Source organism: Anas platyrhynchos, chromosome 1 (assembly GCF_047663525.1).
Source record: "Anas platyrhynchos isolate ZD024472 breed Pekin duck chromosome 1, IASCAAS_PekinDuck_T2T, whole genome shotgun sequence".
NCBI classification, from domain to species: domain Eukaryota; kingdom Metazoa; phylum Chordata; class Aves; order Anseriformes; family Anatidae; genus Anas; species Anas platyrhynchos.
In genome coordinates this window covers 22,862,081-22,883,356 of record NC_092587.1, presented here as the reverse complement: position 1 = coordinate 22,883,356, position 21,276 = coordinate 22,862,081, and the positions used below count along the sequence as shown (strand labels likewise).

Genomic DNA, 21,276 nt, shown 5'->3' with positions numbered 1-21,276 from the left:
CCGAGAATAACTCATGGCTGAAACACTCATCCCAAATCAAGAGATAAAAGGAAAAACTGTTTACAGCAAAAATGACCCATAACATCAAATTAACGTTCTGAAATAAGAGTGTATTCTGAAGGACCCTGATAATGAGGTGGTACATGCTGCAGCAGATTTAAAAGGGAGAAAAAAAAAGCCTATTATTTTCTGATCCTGTACCATGAAATATTTAAAACCACCTTTGAATGAGATGCTACCCGTTGCTTGAATTAGGCAAGCTTTCCTAGAGCTGAGCTATAGAAATACAGATTTAGTGTTTATGAAATTTGGTATTTATGAAAATAATCACTTTGACAGAATGAAGAACTTTAAGTTTGTCAAGTTTCCTATTATTTTTCAACTGGCTTTGACTTACTTGTCCTTCTACACTTAACAGATGGGATCTTACAAAATGATTGAAATAACTTCAATGCGCCTCGTCAGGTCCAAGGTCGACTTATTTAGTTTTAGCCCTTTGCAAGAGGAACTAATGCGGCTGGTGTCAGGGCATTTTTTGGAAGAATTTCTAAGCCTGTAGACTCTCTTGACAAAAAAAGTCCTTAGATAGGTATGTGGTTTTGTCTTTTTAATTACATGAATAAGAACACAGATACATCAGGAGCTTACCAGCTTCACTCTATTTAAATTGTGGATGAAAATACAGTAGCTATGACTTCCTGTTAATTTCTCTGTATCTGCTAATGCCACAGTTATGAACAGCTATCCCTGTGCCTTCATTCTTTCCAACAATAATCAAATGAATTCTGGATAAGAAACAGCACATAGTTCCATTACTAGCCATTAACAGACTAGTATTACAGAATAGTTAGTGATGACCTTTGATCACCATACAAGATGCTGAAATCGGAGACACACAATGAAGCCTGCTGTCCTGATTCATTAAGTTTCTTCAGCAGAATATGCTAATTGTGTGACTTAGCTTAACACAGACAACTGGCAGACAGAAGGAAAGCATAATAGTAAAGCTCTTATAAAATGTATAAATGACAGCAGCATTTCCAGAACGAGGTCTCCATTGGTTTGAAAACAAAATTCTCAGAAACAGGTAAGCAACTCCTTCCTACCTTTGTAAGTTAAGTTACTCAGTCTTCATGCTACATAAGACTGAGGTGCTGTACTATGTCACTTACCAAGTGGAATATTAAAGGTTATGCTATGGGTGATGCACAAAATCACTGGAAGTCATTTTAGTTACATTTGAAACAATAGAACACTACTTACTTGAGCTCAATGATTAAAATCCTCCTTACGCTTCACTGTATTACCAACCACTAAAATAAGTGATAGACTTGGAATGATGTTGCAAATTTAAATCAGTTATAAAATCTAAGAACAGAAATTTAATAGTAAATAATATTTAATGATCAATCCACTTGAGCCAGTGGTGTTTTGTTTCTTTGTTTAGTGAATCAACAAAATAACCAGACTTCTGTCTGCAAGTTTTATAAAAGGCTTCTCTTACAGCATGACCAACATTTGACACATAAGGAAAGGACTCTGGCCTGCTTGAAGGGAGGGGAGCAATAGCATATCAGTGTTCATCTACTTCCGTTTTTGTGATGTATTTTAATGCAGATTTAAGTATTTAACATTTTCATGTGCTAAATAAAAACACACTGACAAGGAATCAGTATGAGAGAAATTGAACTAGTGCTATTGGATTTCATTAAGCTTTTACTGTCCTGTCTAGACAATCCCCAGCTCCCAAGTTATTCTCATTACTATACAAAATTGACAAAATAGACTTTAGAGCTTACAACACACAAAAGAGGGTAAATAAATATTAATAACTTAAGAAAGCACTTGCCTCTATCCTTGCAAAGGGTCCTTCATTGCTGAATATATACTTGTTAATGAATGACAATGAGTTCACAAAGTTCTGAAATTTTACTGAGTGTCATGACAACCATTTCACAAGAGACAGTTAAATGGAAATACTTTTAACAGCTGCAAAACATGTTATAGGATGACACTTAATATTTCTTTCTGTGTAGTGCATTCATTGCTCTGCATGAGAAAAAACTTTCCTGCTTTGGTAAAAGAAAAATGCAATGTGCTGTTTCTAAAAATATTGTAGCAACATTTAATACAGCAGTACCAAGAAATAATGTTATTTTCCATTTTATGACTTTATAACAGGCTATTCATCACTCACATTTTAACAATCAACTTAAAATACTGAGAAGAAATACAGAGGTGTTTCAGAATAACATCAGGCTGATGCATAGGAAGCTAAACCAGGAAAAATATGGAGATCTAGTTTATATTTAGCTGATGTTAAGGATCACTCCATGGAAGGTACTTTCTGGTTGTGTGGCATTTCAACATTTTGTACTTTCATTAGGCTCTGATCCCCGAAGTGCTTATGCATAACTAAAAGAAGTTACCTAGAGCTCTAGGGTATGCTACATACTACATTAATTATATCCTGTAGACCTAGAAAAACGAGCAATAATTGCTACTGAATAGAAACAAGGTTCAGATTAAAAACTAACAATATTATTAAGCTTTAAGAAATCCTGCAATATTTACCTACGATTGTGGAAACTACCATACATATTAAAACACTCTCTAAAGAAATAAATTTTATGAGCAACTTTAAAAAGAACTGGGATTTCTGTTTTGTTTTTATAGAAATAGAAAGGTAAAGGATCATACATTTTGTTAGCCTCTACATATTTATCCACATAACATTATAACAAATTTGGGAAAATAAATTTACCTTTAGAAGAAAAGAAGATCCATCCACTTTTGCCTTCCCCACCAGCTGGCAAGTGAGATCAAAGAACAGCATTGGTCGAACACCGGACAGTTTTGCTGCTGGTCCAGAGATGGAAAGATTACTGGCTGCCCAAATACGTAATTCTTCTATTGTTTTTTCTTCTTCATCCATGAAAGTGTACGCTTTACTAGAGGTTCGAGGAACTACTGGTGTTCCTACAGTTCCATCAAACGTCAAGGATGCAAATCCTGCACTGGTAATTCCCTGCATCTGTCCATTGTATTCTCTGATCTAGAAGAAAACAAAGAAAAAAATGGTCATAATTCACCGCAATATTCTTATGTAATATTCTTATTCACATTTTATCATGTGTATAAAGATTAGTGATCATTTTTGTTCCTGATGCCAGTAAGAAGTTAAAATAAAAACAAAAAAGCAAATAAACACTAACAAGAAAACAGCGTATAAACCAAAAATAAAATCTAACAGTAATAATTCTTTAAGAGACAGACTAATACCTCTACCTGTAAATATAAAGCATCAGTGCAAAGTGTTTTATTCATAAATCTCAAAATCCTTGTGTAAGGAAAACATTAGTATTGCTTTTACAGTCAGGGAAATCTGCCTCTCACAACAGATCCAGTTTCCTGATACTAAAAAATAGGTATATTTTTCCCAGTTCCAGAAGCTTTTTTTTTTTTTTTTTTTTAAACGAAGTCAACAGAGACCAGTTTTCATCCCTTTAATTATGGGTATAGCTTTCACAGTTGCTCTGAAGTATACTGCTTTGCACGTGGCAGGTCTCTTGTATCCTGTTGATTTAACTGTGTATCTGCTGCCATATAAAACATGGCATTCAAAGTCTGAAGCATTTCTTTAAGGATCTAGTCCAGTATTATTGTTCCCTGCACTTAAAAAAATATAAATATATACTAAAAAAATCTACATATCACAGCACTGCATGATTTAGTATCAAGAAATCTCAAACCTTGATTTTCAACCAGCTGTTTTAACCCACCCTTTTTTAATTAAAATTAGCTGACAAAAAAGAACAAAAAACAGCAAGTTTTTTTTTTAAATGTAGCTTTTATGAGACAAACTACTTTGTCTCTACCACTCAATTTTCAAATGCTTGAAAAATCCTACAAATTTAAAAATGCAGAATGTGAAAGGTAACGAAAGTTCTAAACGCTGCCAATGATTTAAGACTAAATTTTATAACACACTGAGATTTAAAAACATGCAAAGAAAACAAACATTGGGAAACCATAAGGAAAGAAGTTCAAGCTTGGTAACTGGAACTCTAATCTCTGCTGCTTTGACCTAAACTCTATCTAGAGGCATAAATGCATTAAGAATCTCAGGCCTGACCAATAGAGCACATCAATTCATAGCTTCTCCTTAACTGTAACTTTGTAAAGACTAGTCTTTTAACCTTTAGGTTTAAATACTGAAAATACAAGAAAGATCAGGAATTAGGACAGAAGTCAGGACAAATTAGGAAAGCACATAGTTTCATAACCAGTTCCTTTCAAGGAATTACCCAAGATCTGGAAAAAAAAAAAAAAAGTTCCACTATAACACAAAGACATTATCTGTAGCAAATTCATAGATCTACTTTAGTTGCAGCCACTGCATTATATTCCATAGCTTCTCAAAATAGGTAATATCCAGAGGGGAAGAAAATTCTCTTTCATCAATTTTACTCATTCATCCGTTATCAAACAATACTTCAAGCATATCATTAAGTATCTCGTCTGACATGTCAAATGTTTCTCAAAGTGTTTTTATTTCCAATTTACCTACTTCATTAATTTATTTAATTTCATCATTAATTCATTTCAGTCATCATAAAAATATCTTGACTTTTTTTCTTTGAAAAAATTCTGTCCTGGACCACTAGCCTATACATTTATGAAGGTTCTCAACCTTCCAGGAAAACAGCTCAAGAAACTACTTAGTCTCCCTTGGCTTCCATACTACTTTACATACACCGTTTTCCCCATTTTCCAAATCTTTTAGCTCATGTTTTAAGCATTGCTGGGGCTGTGTTTGCACATATCGTACTGATATCTCCTAGTGCCTTCATTTAATGGCTTTGATATCAGCCGTAATGTTAAGGAAGTTATAAAACAAGAAAGGAAATAAAATATTTAAGAAGGCAAACGCAAAGTGCCACAATGAGAAAATTACCAATGATTTAAAGCAAAACCAAATGTACTTAGGTATGTGTACATGGAGAAGCCACTGAGTGGCCTCAAAGATAAAGAGCATTCAACAACATTACTTAGTGAACAACAGAAAAAAAAACAAAAAAGTAAATGTCAAATGTGTTAGAAAGTACTTCAAAGCTAGCACATTGTCAGACCCATAGTACAGTTGATTGTCAACAGAAATTCTCTGAACTTGTCCTTTAAAAATTAATCATTGTGAAAGCGAGGAGAAATCACTGGAGTGCAGATGAACAAAATTCATAGACAAATATTGATTCATTATGGCACCCCAAGTAAATTTCAGATTAAGTTAAACAGTGATACTGTTAATAAGTTAAATTTGTTTGAAAATTGTGTGTGGAAAATATAACTTAGGGAACAGAAATAATCTGAGACTTTTGTATAAAATGACAATCTCCCCCTCACCCCCAGTAGGTACTGTGTCATTTCTAGAGGCCTTTAGAATTTGTTTTATTTTTTCAAAGATTGGATGGAGCAGAAAGATATCGCTTAAAAAATTCCATGAGATTGATGGCAGCAATAAATAAAGTTTGCTAAACCAAAGTGTCTTCTGAGACAGTAACAGAGCTGATACAGGTTATAAACAGCCCTGTCAAATACGTATCTCCTCTCAGCTGCACAGTTTATATGAGATCCTAGTGAAAGTGAGCAACGTCACCTATGCATAATATACCTGCAAGAATTACATTGCTGTGGTGAGCAACTTATTGCCCTCAGTTAAACACGTTTATATGCACATGCCATCCTGTGATGCAAGCAGGAGTCTGCTGACATATAAGGAAGATAACTTACACAAATAAGTGCTGATAAAAGAAAACATGACACCTTCTCAGAGTCAAATCACAAATCTTCAGCAGCAAAAGCTTTATGAAGGTCTAGACAGGACTACAGGCAGCTGTACTAAAAAGACCACAGACACCGTGCAAGTACACTCCAGTCATAGAAACAGAAATTTTGGTTGGAAAGGACCTCAGGAGGTCAAGTCCCACCTTTTTCCCAGGTCAAGACCGTTCTCAGCACTGTGTTGAGTCAGGATTTGGCTAATTGAGTCTTGAAAAATTTCAGGCATGGAGATTCCACAGTCTCCCTAGGACACCTAGGCCTCCCTAGATCACTCTTTTAGTCAGCAATCATCCTTCAAAACACTCCCTTTGCCATCCTAGGACTTGACAACTCAAGATCTGTAAAGTTTCCCAGCATGGATTATGATATATTTTGACTGTATTGAATGTTAAAAAAGATCTGTAGGAATTTGGGAAAAAACACCTGCACATGAATTACATTTCAAGTGAAACTCCATACAAAAAAAAAAAAAGAAAGACGGGACCTTGGGATATGTACACAAGGAGAACCACAAAGTCACGATTTGTTCTTAATAAATGATGGCTATGAAAAAGGATTTGTTGCTAGACATGGATACAAATTATTTTACCTTATGCCAGGTACTGAAGGTGCCAAGTCCCAAATGGATGACACTTCAATTCCCCCCATCCACTCAACACTTTACATAAAGTTTGAGATCACTGCACTTAAACTCGAAAAATGGTTTAGAGCAGAGACTTGATGGAAAAGCAACAAGAAAAATATATAGCTTCCATTGTGTCACAACAAAAAAGTTATTCCACTTATTTAGCCTATTTATAGAATTATAGAATAACTCAGGTTGGAAAAGACCTCTAAGATCATCTAATGCAGCCTTTAACCCAGTACTGAAGTGTACCACTAAACCATGCTACTAACTTTCAAATTTACACATTTCTTGAAGGCCTCCAGAGATGATGACTCAACCACTCCCCTGGGCAGCCTACTGCAATGCTGCATAACCCTTTCAGTAAAGAAATTTCTCCCAATTCCCAACCTAAACCTCCCCTGATGTAACTTGAGGCCATTTGCCCTCATCTTATCACTTGGTGCTTGGGAGAAAAGCCCAAGACCTGTTTGAATTCAACTACAGAGTTCACCCAATGAGTACTGCTTCCCAGGTGACCAGTGATGGGTTATAAACAAAGGTTGCTTTCTCCTGTTAAATGTTATCATCTTATCTGTAGTTCGAAATCCCAAAAGAATTTTCTTAAAGTCTTTTAGGGTATGAAAAGCCTCAACAATTTAATTCCAAAATTGGCTTTCTATTAAATGGGAGTTACTCCCTTGTACTACGGACTTCTTAGACAAAAATCAAAGTCTTAGATCTATGATCTGTCAATCTCAGAGACTGTAACCACAGAGTACAGGACATCGTATGCCCAGCATCACCTACAAGGATATTGATAACTAATCCCATCACTTTGTTCCTGTTCTAAAACTTATGAGATTTTTGAGCTTTATTAGGAATTGCAAAGGGCAAGAAGAGTCTAAAAATTTAGCATATGACCTTTGGACATGTTTCTCACTAGCCTACTTCAGACTTGGGAACATCAGAATGACTTCAGTCCTACAATTTTTAAAACTAATCTGTAAACTTAAGCTTAAAGCATGGAAGCATGAAATATTTGCTTTCCATTCTGAGACTCATACAGTGCATAACAATGGGATGGGATGGAGTAGGAAGAACAAGAGCACACCCATGGAAGACACACATCCAAGCTCCAATGAAGTTGCTGATTGAGCATTTGAATGATATATAAATCCCACACTGGAACATGCAAATAGGCATGTACTACAAAACCAAAAAAATAACAATTCCTTAAACTTGTTACTAATTTAATAACTTATTACTCAAGAATATACTAGACAACTGAACCTGCACCTTAACACCAAATCAGATCCAGACGTTAATTTCTTCATAAAAATTTTCAAGTTGTTACTGATACCATTTATACGAAAAATCATGTCCTGTCAGAGAGGCACCCAAGTGAATTTTGAGTATTTCCTTAAAGTTTGTAATGGTTTTCTCACATTAAGTGTAGTCTAAGCAAGTTTGGATAATATGGTGTGTTGATTACATTTTCTCATAATTTAATAACGTAACTCTAGTACACATGTACCTCCAGTTGTATTGAGAGAGAGGTAGCAATAGAACAGAAACAATTTGAAATAACTCAATAAATAACCTGTATGCTCATTTAAATTAAACCAGCTTGAACATGTTTAAATATAACAACAAGAAAATGAGTTACAAAAACTGCAGGCACCATTTTATGAGAAGTAAGGAAAGTCCTAAGGAAGCAAAATAAATTTTAATGAAGATACATAATTATAATCCTAATATCCTAATTATATAAATATAATTATCTTCTACTGTTCCAGAGAACTCATGTGCTCAAAATATGATTATCAGAAATTTCTGCAGTAACGAAACACAAATTAAACAATTAACAATACTTTGTGTGTTTCATTTACCGTTTCACATGTACACATAATAATTTTTGTGAACAAAAATTGTATACACAAATAATAAATTAAATATTTATACTAGCTGAAATATTTTCTGTTTTGATAATCACTTTAAAAAACAGCAGGCACTGTGATACTGCTTTAGAAATATTCCTCAGAGAAGGTGGCACAGCATATTTGAGAAAACTCCGGTAAAGCAATAAATTAAATTATTTTGGAAATTTTCCAACATATTTAATATATGATTAGGTAACTTGAAAAAAATTTAGAAAACATGCAAAATTCTAAGACATCTAATTGTTGAAGAACTCTATCACTGTCTACAGTTAATACTTCTTGATGTTACTTACTATAGGACAAATACTTGTTTTTTAATTTAACCTTCAACAAAACTTCAAAGTGAATTGAATGCATTACATAATTTTTGAAAGGAAGCCAAAAGCAAGAATAATACTGATATTTCCAAGAAAATATTCATTTTCCAGCATTAAAAAGAAATTCACAATCGCTTATTAAAAATTTAAATTATTTCCACTCCTCAGAGCAAGAATTTGATACCTGGATGTCAATGTCTCAAACAATATGTTCTTTAACACATCCATTTTAGCAAAAAGTCTCATTTGTCAAAATTGCTATATTTGAACAGTATTTCCTCAGAAGGCATTAAGAGTCTAGCAGCAAAATTCTCCCTGAGTTTAACATAGCTTCAGATTTTCCCCTCTATCACTACACTTATCAACCTGGCAGCTATGGCCAGAGCCATCTAGGAACAAGGAGCAAGCATGTAACCGTGCCCCTCTGTCAGTGCTTTCCATATTGTACCAGATAGCAAGAGAAAGAACTAACTTTAATGGGGCAAACTGATTTAAACTAAAGGAAGGAGTGCTTTGAGACATGGAAACTTCTAGCTCAGCGCAGAGGTAAGACTGGTCCTAGAAATAATGGCAGACTGGTTTAAAAAACAGGGCAAATAACAGAGACAGGACAGAACCAGCAGGGATGGTGATACCACATTCTGTTAGCCTATTTTTTTATAGAACATTTTCCTATGCAGTGCATGACTTGATAGGTGCAGTGGTGATGAATTAGTGCTGTGTAATGAAGAAGCTGCCATCCTTAAGAATCCTGCTTCATTTGTTGCACCAACTGGAGCCTAAGTACAAAACAAGCCAAGGAATTAAAGTAAAGGAAGATAATAGTAGTAATACTATGACAAAAAGTGGAGAATTGAGACTTTGATCCTTGTCATTGCATTATGCTAAGGAAGTCACAAGCAAAGTTTATAATGAAAGGTCACTTGTTTGGTGTTCGTCTTCCAAGCTTTCAACTTGAATCACACAGACTCTGAGTAGTGGAAGCACTGTGCACTGATTGCTGAATTAGATGTCAATGAATACGATATTTCGAAAACGTGAAGTGCTCGACAATGGTCTGTATTCTGGAAAGAGTCAGCAGAACACATCCCAGACAGCAACTCCGTGGGACAACTGAAGCACAGCAAACTGAACAAGATGAACACCTAAGTGTGTGTGAGTGTGCTTCATTTCAATCTCACTTTTGTCCAATCCACAAACATTAAATTAGAGGTAAAGTATCAATTCACTTCACTCGGAGTGTGGAAATAAATTCTTATTTGAGAATCACTCAGAGGTAATAAGCAATACTAGAGAAAAGTCAAAGAGGAAATGAACACTTCTATCATCATGGCAGGGTTTGTCTAACACAGAGAAGGCAGAACACAAGCCAAAACTCCAAGTCAAGTGAGGATAAATAAAATATTGCAGATTTAGTCAGTTAACAGCTGGATGCCTCTTCCCTCTAACAACTTAAGTATTAGGCATTAAGTCTAAGGTATTAAAAGCATCCATAGTGAAACAGAAAAAAAAAAAAAGAAAGAAATCCACTTGAGACAATTCCTTCCTTGCCAAAAATTAAAGAGGAACTAGACAATTAGTTCACAGGCCTCAGTTTTACGGTAGATGGCAAAAGAAATCCCTGGACTGTCATCTCTGCAGAGCATTGACTGTGGTTGAAGGCCCAAATACAGTACTGTAATTCAGTAAGTATTACAATTCACAAGACATCATCGTAAGAGGTCTTAAAAATGCATTTCAAGAAATATTAACAGAAATGTAATTAAAACTGGAAAATTAGTCCTGTTACCAAGACACTTTAAAATTTTCATTGTATGGAACAAATACCGAGCAAATAAAATGACTCTAACCACTCTTACCACAATAATCCTAACAGAATATTCTCCTTTAAGTTATTATTAGCTCTGAACCATAGGACCTTGCCAACACCTGCGTTACTATGAAAAGAAGTTATTCATTAGCAGCTGAGAGTGTAGCAGGGAGCAGTCATTTATAAAACGTGTTTGCTATCCATGTCAACTGCTTGGGAGTCTCTCAAAGCATATCTGGGACACGGAAATGTGAACACACACTGTAAGGACTATATATAAACATATATATATGTATATATTCCTTATATATATGTGTGTGTGTATATATTATATGTATCTGTCCTCACTGGTAAGCACAGTTCTGACAGGCTATGGCCTCTGGTATCCTCGATTGCTTTTCTTTCAGCAAACTAAGAGAGGGTGATAAGGCTTGAAGACAAATGGAGAAGAGAGTGAATGAGGAATTGCAGACATTGTACTTAGAGGTCTAATTAGAGTTAATTTATTTATTTATTTATTTTAATTGAAAACTGTGTTGCACAGTAATCACACATCCAGTTACATTAACCTCTTCCACTTCACTCCCAACACCAGGCACCAAGCTTCTGCGCCAGCTTTTTATCTGCTCAGATCAGGTAACAGAACTTGCAAAGTAACTCTTTGTTAGGCTGGCGTAGTCAGCCCCCTCCAGAAAAAGACACCTATTTAAACTAAGTGACTGTTGATTAAGGTCATTTTAAGTTAGAAAGTAGTCAGACAATCTGTTAGCTTACACATCTGAGGGGATATACATTGTAGGCAGCTGGAAGTGTTAGGGCTGGAAATCACTTAAACATCTCAGCTACAATGGAAAAGAAATGCAGGGGGAACATTAACTGACTTTGGAACATATCTTTAAATACTAAAACAGTCTTGAACAATGATGAAGTACAGGTTTAGAAGCATTTTAGAATGATCCTCAAAAATTTGCTCCTGAATCAGGTAAACAGCGAGGCTCTCTCTTATATCTGCTTTATCAATAGCTTGTATTAGCAAGCTTACATGAAAGATAAATAGCGGAACTGAGACACTATTAGCCTTCCATAACAGAGATGCATTCATAACTTCCCTGAAGGTGGAAGCTTTTAACCTGTAGTCCCCACATCTCAAAAATAATCCATTATTAACCTAGCACACAGGTTCAACTTTTCAATTCTTTTAAGCAGCCTCCTTTATACTTTCTCCTTTTTTCCATATGTATAAATATAAATACATATATAAATATATATATATAAGTGTATCTTGGCTTCAGAAGCAAGAAACGTACTGGTGGAGGTAGAAACGTGTCTTTGTAATGCTCATCCTATGAGATTCAGAAAGAATTTGAAATTAACTGTAACACTTTTCTGTCTGAAGTCAAAATCAATGAACTTCCAAGACTGGCAACATACCTCAAGTACTGGATAAGCAACACAAGGTTCAAAATCTAAATATAGCTTAATTCCACTCTAATTATATACAAACATGACTTTAAGGAAGATTAATACTAAGCCAGAAGGGGTTAGCTAGTTTCTCTCTCAATTGTAAGTATTTATGATATACATTAAATAACGAAGTCTCAAAATTGAAGACTGTTACTTAGCAAGGTCTTTCTAATAATCTCAGTGGTACAAATCTCTATCACTGGATAAACCTTGCCACTTTTTAAGTTTATTGCTATGTTTTTTTTCCTTTGGTCTGCTACAGCACATCAAAACTCACATACAGGTACTATTGATCTTTATCCCCTTCATCACTATTTTGTACAGTCCTAAATTGCCTCTAGAGTGTTTGAACATGTTTTGTTTGTTTGTTGTAAAAAAAGATCTTTTTAAGGACATTTACTCCTTTCTGATAGATTTATTTTAAGTACAGCAAAAAAATATAATTATGTATGGTTATCTTGTACTTTAGTATGTAACATGATAAAATTTGCTATCTTTGCAAAAAAAAAAAACCTCTTAATTTTTTTTACTACATGTGGTCCAGCATTACAAGATTAGCGGTCAGTGTCTCTGTACTGCTGTTCCTCTTTATAGACATAAGAAAAATATCCATCAGAAGCAAGTACAAGGGCTATTGACACAGTTTTCTTCAGGGACATTGATACAGTTAAATACTAGGTAAAGCAAACAAACATCAAAGGAGCAGCTGGAAACGGGACACTACATCCCACTCACTTATATTACACTTAACTCCACAGCTGATCTAAAAACTGTTCCATGACAGTCCATGACAGAAGCTCTGAAGTAATCTCTCAAATAATTCCATAATTTGAAGAGAAGTGAATTGTACATGTTTATGTCAGTTAAATTCTGTTCATCTCTAAGTACTGGAGCTAAACTAGCTAAACAAATATTCAAATAAAAAGATTATTATTTTGGAGTTGACATAACCACATAGCCACCTCTAGCGCATTTATTTTTATTTTTTTAAAGAGGGATACCAGATTAGTGCTTCTTTGTCGCTGCTGTTGTTCTAAAATTTGACAGATTTCCAGTTTTGGTCCCTACCACAACCACAGCTCAGTTTTTACCATTTGACTGTTTCATCCAGTATCTCCGTATGTGAATATCAGTATATGAAGAACTAAAATATCCCTGGAGCCCCATAACTATCCAAAAACAAGCACATTAGAAACAAAACAAAACAAAATAGTACCTACCTTTATTCTATGAAATCGAACAATATCTCCGATTTTGTAGATTTTTGGTAGAGAATCCAGATTTCCATTAAAAAGAGTGCATGTTAACTTCGCATTTGATTGGTCCACAAGCGTTACCACTGAGCAATAATCTGTAAAATACAGAAGTGTTTGAATGAGTAACAAACATGATGGAAGTTATTAGTACACTCTTGTTAAAGTTGGGATGAGCAAACATATGGACAATTTTTTTTCTGCTAAAATCTGTGTAACTGTTCTGAAGTCAATACAGTTAAAGCCGTGTAACAACTGAAGTGTGGCCCATCTTGCAAATAATTAGCTCAAATATCTGAAAATAAAATGGGTGATTAAGGACAGGGGCCAGGAAGACACAAAGCTTTTTCTCTGTCTTCAAAAAACATGCTATATTTTCAGATTTCAACTTCTTTAGAAAAAGGAAGACGTGTTATGCCTACTTGTCCAATCCTTTCTAAAGATTTTTATACACGTTGTCTTCTGAAGAGGCAATGAGTTCTACAAGTTCTAAGAGGAAATTAAAGTGTAAGTTACTCATCTTTCACTTCACCCAAAATACACAAGCAAGATATATTCTCCAAGGATACAGTCACACAGTGATTGTTAGGAAGTATAGTAAGAAACTGAAATGTGTCCTTTTAAATGTAAACTTTTGTAACAGAATTTAACTTTTATTAATGATCTAAAAAATCAAATTCAAAACAAGGTATGACAAAATATATTGGAGCAAAACCGCCCAGAATAGGTCAGAATTTGCAGGTGTCATAAAACAAAACTCCATTTCAGGTTACAGAAGCATGTGTGTTTTGATATTTCACAAATGTAAAATGAAGTGAGAGTGCAATTGATTTTTCATGGTACAGTAGCTGGTTAATCTTCCTGAGAACTTTTCGAACAACCAATATCAACTCAGGTGTATGTTCAGAACCCCAAACATGTATAAATCTGGTCATAGTTAATCAAGACAACAGTGTGTTTTTCTTTTGGATACTTATTATACTAGCATTTACTGAAACTTAACAGTTCAGAGCTAAAACACAACTTTTTAAGCAGATAAACAGAATAATGACGTCATAGCCTATTATTTTTTAACTTGATATCAACTACTAACAACTACACATTTAGGTACACATAATTTTGGCTTGAAGAAAGTTAGCACAGATACTCAAGTAAAAATCACAATTTTTAGGCATTAAATTAACACTACTCAGTCATTTACAAAAACTTCTATAGTTTGAACTCTAAATTTTGAGATGAAAGGGGAGTGGAGAAAAGGAAGGGAAAAGGAGATGTGTCTGGAGTGAAATTGAGCCTGGGAAAGGTGGAAGAGAGATGTTTTCCATAAACACTTAAACGCTTGTCTTCTTTCTTCTTCAACACCTGAATTAATAATTAAATGTTTATGTTCATTGCTAATGAATTAAATTCCCCAAGTGAAGTTTGTTTTGCCTACAACTCTAGAACGGGGAAAAAAAGGCAAACAAACTCCCCTTAGCTATAATACTACAAGGCAGTTAGCAATTATGACACCAGAGTTTGCTTGTTCAGGAACTGAACAAAGATGTTGTAACACTAAAAGAAAGTTGATAAAATCTCAATTTTTCACTTTGTACAAGCACAGAAACATAAATAATTGCTACTAGACAGCTTTGAGAAAGAGAATACTATCAGTCTACTAAAACTGACAGATTTGTATCATCTAAAAAGTATAGCAAGGCAAAATTGTCATACGTAAACTCACAGTGAAAGATTCCCCAAAGCTGAAGATGATGGATGTGTTAGACTAGATTAGAATACATGCTTGTATGTACACTGACTACACCTTTAAAAGAAATACTGCTGTTTCCAGCAAATATATCACTAAATCTTACTACCATTTAAACTTAAAAGCTTAAATTCTCTAATGATTTGAATGGCAGAAGTGTTCAAAAAAAAAAAAAAAAAAGAAATACAGTGAAGGGTTACTAAGAAAATACAAAATATTTTTCCTACAGAAATAAAAACTGCAATATTTCCAAAAAAATGTTTCATCCTCTGAAATATTATTACACACTTGATAAATTCTAATCTCTTGCATTTCAAAGATGCTAAACATCATTCTTTTTCACACTACCACAGAAGACACAAGGTCAGTTTCATGTATCACCTAATCTGACATTCTGTGCTAGGATAAGCAGATATGAAAACAGCTGACATGAAACTGCAAGCATATACTACTGCAATCCAAAGAGGGATTGTTTTATTTCTCTGGGTAATAACTGTTCAGATACACAGTGACAGGGGCAAAATAAAGAAGAAAAACATATCATTCACAGATTTACAACTCCACCAAGACATGGGATAACACATTACAGTGCATTGATATAACCCAACATAGAAATTTGGAGTAACCTAAAACCACATTAAAATCATTGTTGCTCTTTGCTGCTGTGATTATATAATCTAGTCAGCTTCATACATGTGCAGCTGCCAATTTAAGGAGGAAAAAAATCAACACACTTGTATATTCTGTGCAATTCGCGTACTCAAACACCAATATTCCTCCTACCCAAAGTATTATAAAATATTATACTTCACACCTTCTACACAGTACAGGCTCTCTTACTTCTGTGATTACACAATTCCATTCTTAACTATGACCTCAAAACATCACTTCTACAATAAACCTTATTAAAATAAAAGTCTTCAAAAACAAAGCATAAGACAGATTTTCTTTGAAGGAAATCCTCATCCAGCAAGTCCTTTTTGAAGGTGAAAAAATAAAAAGTCACCTGTCTTTCCTTTTCCAGGAGGAAGGTGAAAATTACTTTCTGCTTTCCAAAGCAGAATTATAGTTCAGTGATTGAATTCACTTTTCTGCACAAATGGTAAGTCAAACTCGAAACAGAACTGCTGAATTTAAATCACGTCCCAGTGTCAGAGGAAACAATATAAGAAATGTCATTCTTTAAACTTTTTTTTTTTTTTTCTCGTTACAATATACCTTCTAACGAAGAAAAATCCCTCAGTTACCAAACTACAAAAAAATGTTAATGGAAGTTTACATAGTGGGGACAATTTTCTTTTATTAGGCAAATGCACTCTTCTGATAATTTCTCTTAAGAGGGAAATTATCCATCAGAATCTTTTATTTATAATAATTTGGTTTAAAAGCATGACACTTAAGGAAGGCGAAAAGCAAAGAGCATGGCAACATCCTCCAGCCACTCAAGCTGGATCATCCTGTCCAAATGCTGGGCCCAGCCCAGCCACAGCAACTACTTTCCCCTTTGAGGGTCTGGCCTGTAGCAAAACTGAGCATCTATCCCAGAGGCACACAGACACAGGACACTGACATGACCATCCACGCTTCAACACCACCTCCACACAGGACTCACGTAAAACAGACGTAGACAGCAGAGACCCCTTCCTTCCCTCCAGCTGGTAAAGACAGAAGCTCACTAGTGAAGGTTCACACACAGCACTCTGCAGATTCACAACCACACGCACATTTGCGGATCCCTGAGTACTGGCACAGACCCTTTTATACCAGCCCTTTTCTACCTACCCACACACCTCTTTATTCCTTCTGCCCTCCCTTTCCCTTTTTTCCCCCATGGCTTTGCAGAGCTCTGACGTTTCTGCACCCTCCCAGTCCAGGGCTCCTTGGTTCACAATCTTACCAGCTGCAAGGTTCATCCTTCCTGGAAGTGACACCTGTAGTTTGTAAAGCCGCCAATTACTGTGACTGGGATGTTTGTTTCCTGTGGTTTTGTCCAAGCTTAGAAATCCTCAATCAGAATATAGTATAAATATAAATAAATATTCCTGTATTCTCACATACTTTCATAAATTAATGTGACTGACCAAACTGCACTGCATCCTTTCCTTATTATCCCTTCCTGCTTTGCAAAAAGGCCCTAAAGACCCTTAAAGAAGCAGACACTCCTTATAAATACCCTTACAGACACAATAGATGTAAAGTTCAGCGCATTTATCTACTATAAAGGGAAGTTTTTACACTTTAAAATGCTTTATCTTGCTTGATTAAACACCTCCCTATTTGGAGATATTTAAAAGCCATCCGGAGATGGTCCTGGGCCATCAGCTTTAGGTAGTCCTGCTTGAGCTTTATCTTGTGTTGGACAAGATAAACTCCAGAGGTCCCTTTCCACCCCTGCCGTTCTGGGGTTCTCAAAGAACTCTCTTAAGCATGAAAGGGAATATTGAACAATTCAGTTAATTTATTTAGTATGATTAAGTGCTAACTGGCTTGGAGTTTCATGATAAAAGCAAAACATTCTGGTATTTCTGACTGAAGTCCTTAATGAAAAAAAGCCACAGATACCTAAGATCAGATACATCAACTTTATATAGGATTAAACATAAATGCTTTCTCTCTGCAATTATAAGAATCATTGAAAAGCCAAAATCTCCTCAACTGTAATGACAACTCAGGGTCGCTCTTCAGATTCTAGTTTTCTTTTTAGAAAATGCCTGAGCATTTGCACTCTCCTGTGGACTGCTGCATTAGTCATGAGAATGCTCAGAAAGTCAGCACCTCTGGACAGAGTATACATATCAGAAAAAAATGAAGCTTCACTTGCAGTTTTTTCAGTCATCATAAGAAAACCAGAATTGCTGCAAAAGCTTTGCAGATTAATAGCTACTTACATGATAGGAAAGCATTCAGTACTTATTGATTAAATACTCTTATTTTGGTTTTATTTAGGACTTCAGCAGTTCACAACAAATATGCTTGTAGAAACAATTTTTAACACAGCAAGCACTGACTAAATTACAAATCCCATCTTGGGCAATCACATATGCATTCACTATCTTTTAAGTTAAAAAAAGCCACTATCCTGGATCAATAACTTCCTCCCACAAAGAGATAAAAAAAAAAATTGTTGGCAAGGAAGGACTTCAGAGATTGCCTTCTGCTTCTTACATTGCAATACTTAAAGATTTTAGTAGCAAACTACTCTCTTCAAAAGTACACCAATCATTAATACTGTTTTCAAGTATTACTGAGGCCAATCAATACACAGAAGTCTTTTTACTAAAACTAAGTAGCTGAACCAGCTAATTTACCAAATATGTTCAACAAAACACAAGGAGGAAAGTAACACACACTGTTCGTGTAGGTACATGTGTGTGTACAATGTATACCTATACACACACACAGGTATTACAGAAGTCCAAACAAACTCTGAATAATAATAATAATCAAACCGAAGATGTTCTAATGCAGCTTGTTATTTCTAACATGGCAATGCACTTAAGGGTTATTCACAAACATTTAGCAACTATGAGATACATCTGGCTAAGCAGATGCTTTAATGACAGCATTTGCAAATTGTAGATCAAAATAACTACCTTGAGATTTCTTTCTATTAACTATTTTTCAACTGTTTAGTTTTTCACTTCATTTTTACCACTATTTTTTTTAACTTTTAATTTCAGATGATAAGAAATAGTGATTATTAAAAAAGAAACGCTTACAAAATGATGTGAACAGAAAGGAAAAGGCTATTACTCTCAATTTGGACTCCAAAAGTGAAATTAATTTATCTTTACAACAGTTTTCATTCTGTTCTGAAAAAAATATATACATCCTGAAAATATTGATTTGGAAAACAAACACCACAATACTTTAAATAACAAAATTATTGCAGATTTAACTCTGAATCTCCTTCCCCACAAATTGACCATCAGATACCATAACAGTCTCTAATTCGTTTGCAATAACAGCAATCAATATGACGAACATTTAATTACAGTCATATAAAATGACAAGAACAAAAAGCAAAGCTTCAGCCTTAGGCTTTAATACATGTAAAAAGAAATATCTCATATCTAGGGGAATATCTATGTAGTGAATAAAGATCCATATGAATAAAGCACAGTGGCTCCACTACCCATACTTCCAGCCAGGACCAGCTTAAAGCTATATAATTCCATTAACACTGTGTCAGAAATAGAAGGTATTAGTGCAGGACTGTGCCAGATCTAATGCAACTAGAGAATTTTCTGACGAGAGCCATTTCATGCCCTGGCAACTCAGAGTAATCATCAAGCATTCTGTACCCTCTCAAGTAGGCACAACCCTGGGCTGTGTAAAAAAGAAAAAAAAAGAAAAAAAAAGAAAAAAAAATGAAATACTTAGCTGAGTAGTGAATCATAGAATCATAGAATCATAGAATATCCTGAGTTGGAAGGGACCCTTAAGGATCATCAAGTCCAACTCTTGACACCGCACAGGTCTACCCAAGTTCAGACCATGTGACTAAGTGCACAGTCCAATCTCTTCTTAAATTCAGACAGGCTCGGTGCAGTGACCACTTCCCTGGGGAGCCTGTTCCAGTGTGCAACCACCCTCTCTGTGAAGAACCCCTTCCTGATGTCCAGCCTAAACTTCCCCTGCCTCAGCTTAACCCCGTTCCCGTGGGTCCTGTCACTGGTGTTAATGGAGAAAAGGTCTCCTGCCTCTCGACACCCCCTTACGAGGAAGTTGTAGACTGCGATGAGGTCTCCCCTCAGCCTCCTCTTCTCCAGGCTGAACAGGCCCAGTGCCCTCAGCCGTTCCTCGTACGTCTTCCCCTCCAGGCCTTTCACCATCTTCGTAGCTCTCCTCTGGACACTCTCCAGCAGTTTCATGTCCTTTTTATACTGTGGTGCCCAGAACTGCACACAGTACTCGAGGTGGGGTCGCACCAGCGCAGAGTAGAGCGGGACGATCACCTCCCTCGACCTACTAGCGATGCCGTGCTTGATGCACCCCAGGACACGGTTGGCCCTCCTGGCTGCCAGGGCACACTGCTGGCTCATATTCAACTTGCTGTCTACCACGACCCCCAGATCCCTCTCTTCTAGGCTGCTCTCCAGCGTCTCATCGCCCAGTCTGTACGTGCAGCCAGGGTTTCCCCGTCCCAGGTGCAGGACCCGGCACTTGCTCTCATTGAACTTCATGCGGTTGGCGATCGCCCAGCTCTCCAACCTATCCAGATCCCTCTGCAAGGCCTTTCCACCCTCATTCGAGTCCACAACTCCTCCAAGTTTGGTGTCATCGGCAAACTTGCTCAAAATACCTTCTATTCCTACATCCAGATCGTTTATAAAAATATTGAAAAGTACCGGCCCTAAAATGGAGCCTTGAGGGACCCCACTGGTGACCGCCCGCCAGCCTGACGCAGCCCCATTCACCATAACCCTTTGGGCCCTGCCCGTTAGCCAATTGCTCACCCATCGTATGATGTTTTTATTTAGCTGTATGGTGGACATTTTGTCCAGCAGGATCCTATGGGAAACCGTGTCAAAAGCCTTGCTGAAGTCCAAAAAAAATCACATCAGCTGGTTTCCCTTGGTCCACCATACGGGTGATCTTATCATAAAAGGAAATCAGGTTAGTTAGGCAGGACCTACCCTTCACAAACCCATGCTGGCTGGGACCAATGACTGCTTTGTCCCCCAGGTGCGCCTCAATACGTTCGAGAACCATCTTCTCCATGATTTTACCAGGCACTGATGTGAGACTGACAGGCCTGTAATTGCTAGGGTCTTCTTTCTGACCCTTCTTGAAAATCGGCACAACATTTGCCAGCTTCCAGTCTACCGGGACCTCTCCAGACTCCCAGGATCGTTGAAAAATAATTGAGAGAGGTTCCGCGATGACGTCCGCCAGCTCCTTCAGCACCCGGGGATGAATCCCATCCGGACCCATGGACTTGTAGGGATCCAGGTGGAGTAGCAAATCCCGCACACGTTCAGGGTCCGTTGGGAGTTTGTCATCCCCACCGTCCCGGTCCTCCAGCTCAGGGCACCCTGGGTCCCGAAGCCCATCATCGGCATTGAAGACAGAGGCAAAGAAGGCGTTAAGCGTCTCTGCTTTGCCTATGTCATCGTCTGTGAGGAGACCTTCCCTATCAAGGAGCGGCCCTATGCATTCTTTGGTTCTCCTTTTTCCATTCACATATCTAAAAAAACCCTTTTTATTTTCTCTCACAGACACAGCCAGCTTCAACTCTAGGTGTGCTTTAGCCACACAAATTTTCTTCCTACAAACACGAACAGCATCCCTGTA

General features: G+C 36.4%; 1 protein-coding gene across 2 annotated transcripts in view; it reads right to left on the bottom strand.

Moving 5' to 3' along the window:
- The window catches only part of POT1 (protection of telomeres 1), a 74,547-nt gene that overhangs the window by 27,655 nt on the left and 25,616 nt on the right, over window positions 1–21,276 (bottom strand). For both annotated transcript variants that reach the window (XM_027458175.3, XM_072033190.1), the window contains exons 8-9: window positions 13,200–13,330; window positions 2,765–3,055 (exon numbers count right to left, since the gene is read on the bottom strand). In XM_027458175.3, coding sequence (XP_027313976.3) covers window positions 2,765–3,055; window positions 13,200–13,330 — 422 coding nt within the window. The remainder of the gene's footprint in view (window positions 1–2,764; window positions 3,056–13,199; window positions 13,331–21,276) is intronic.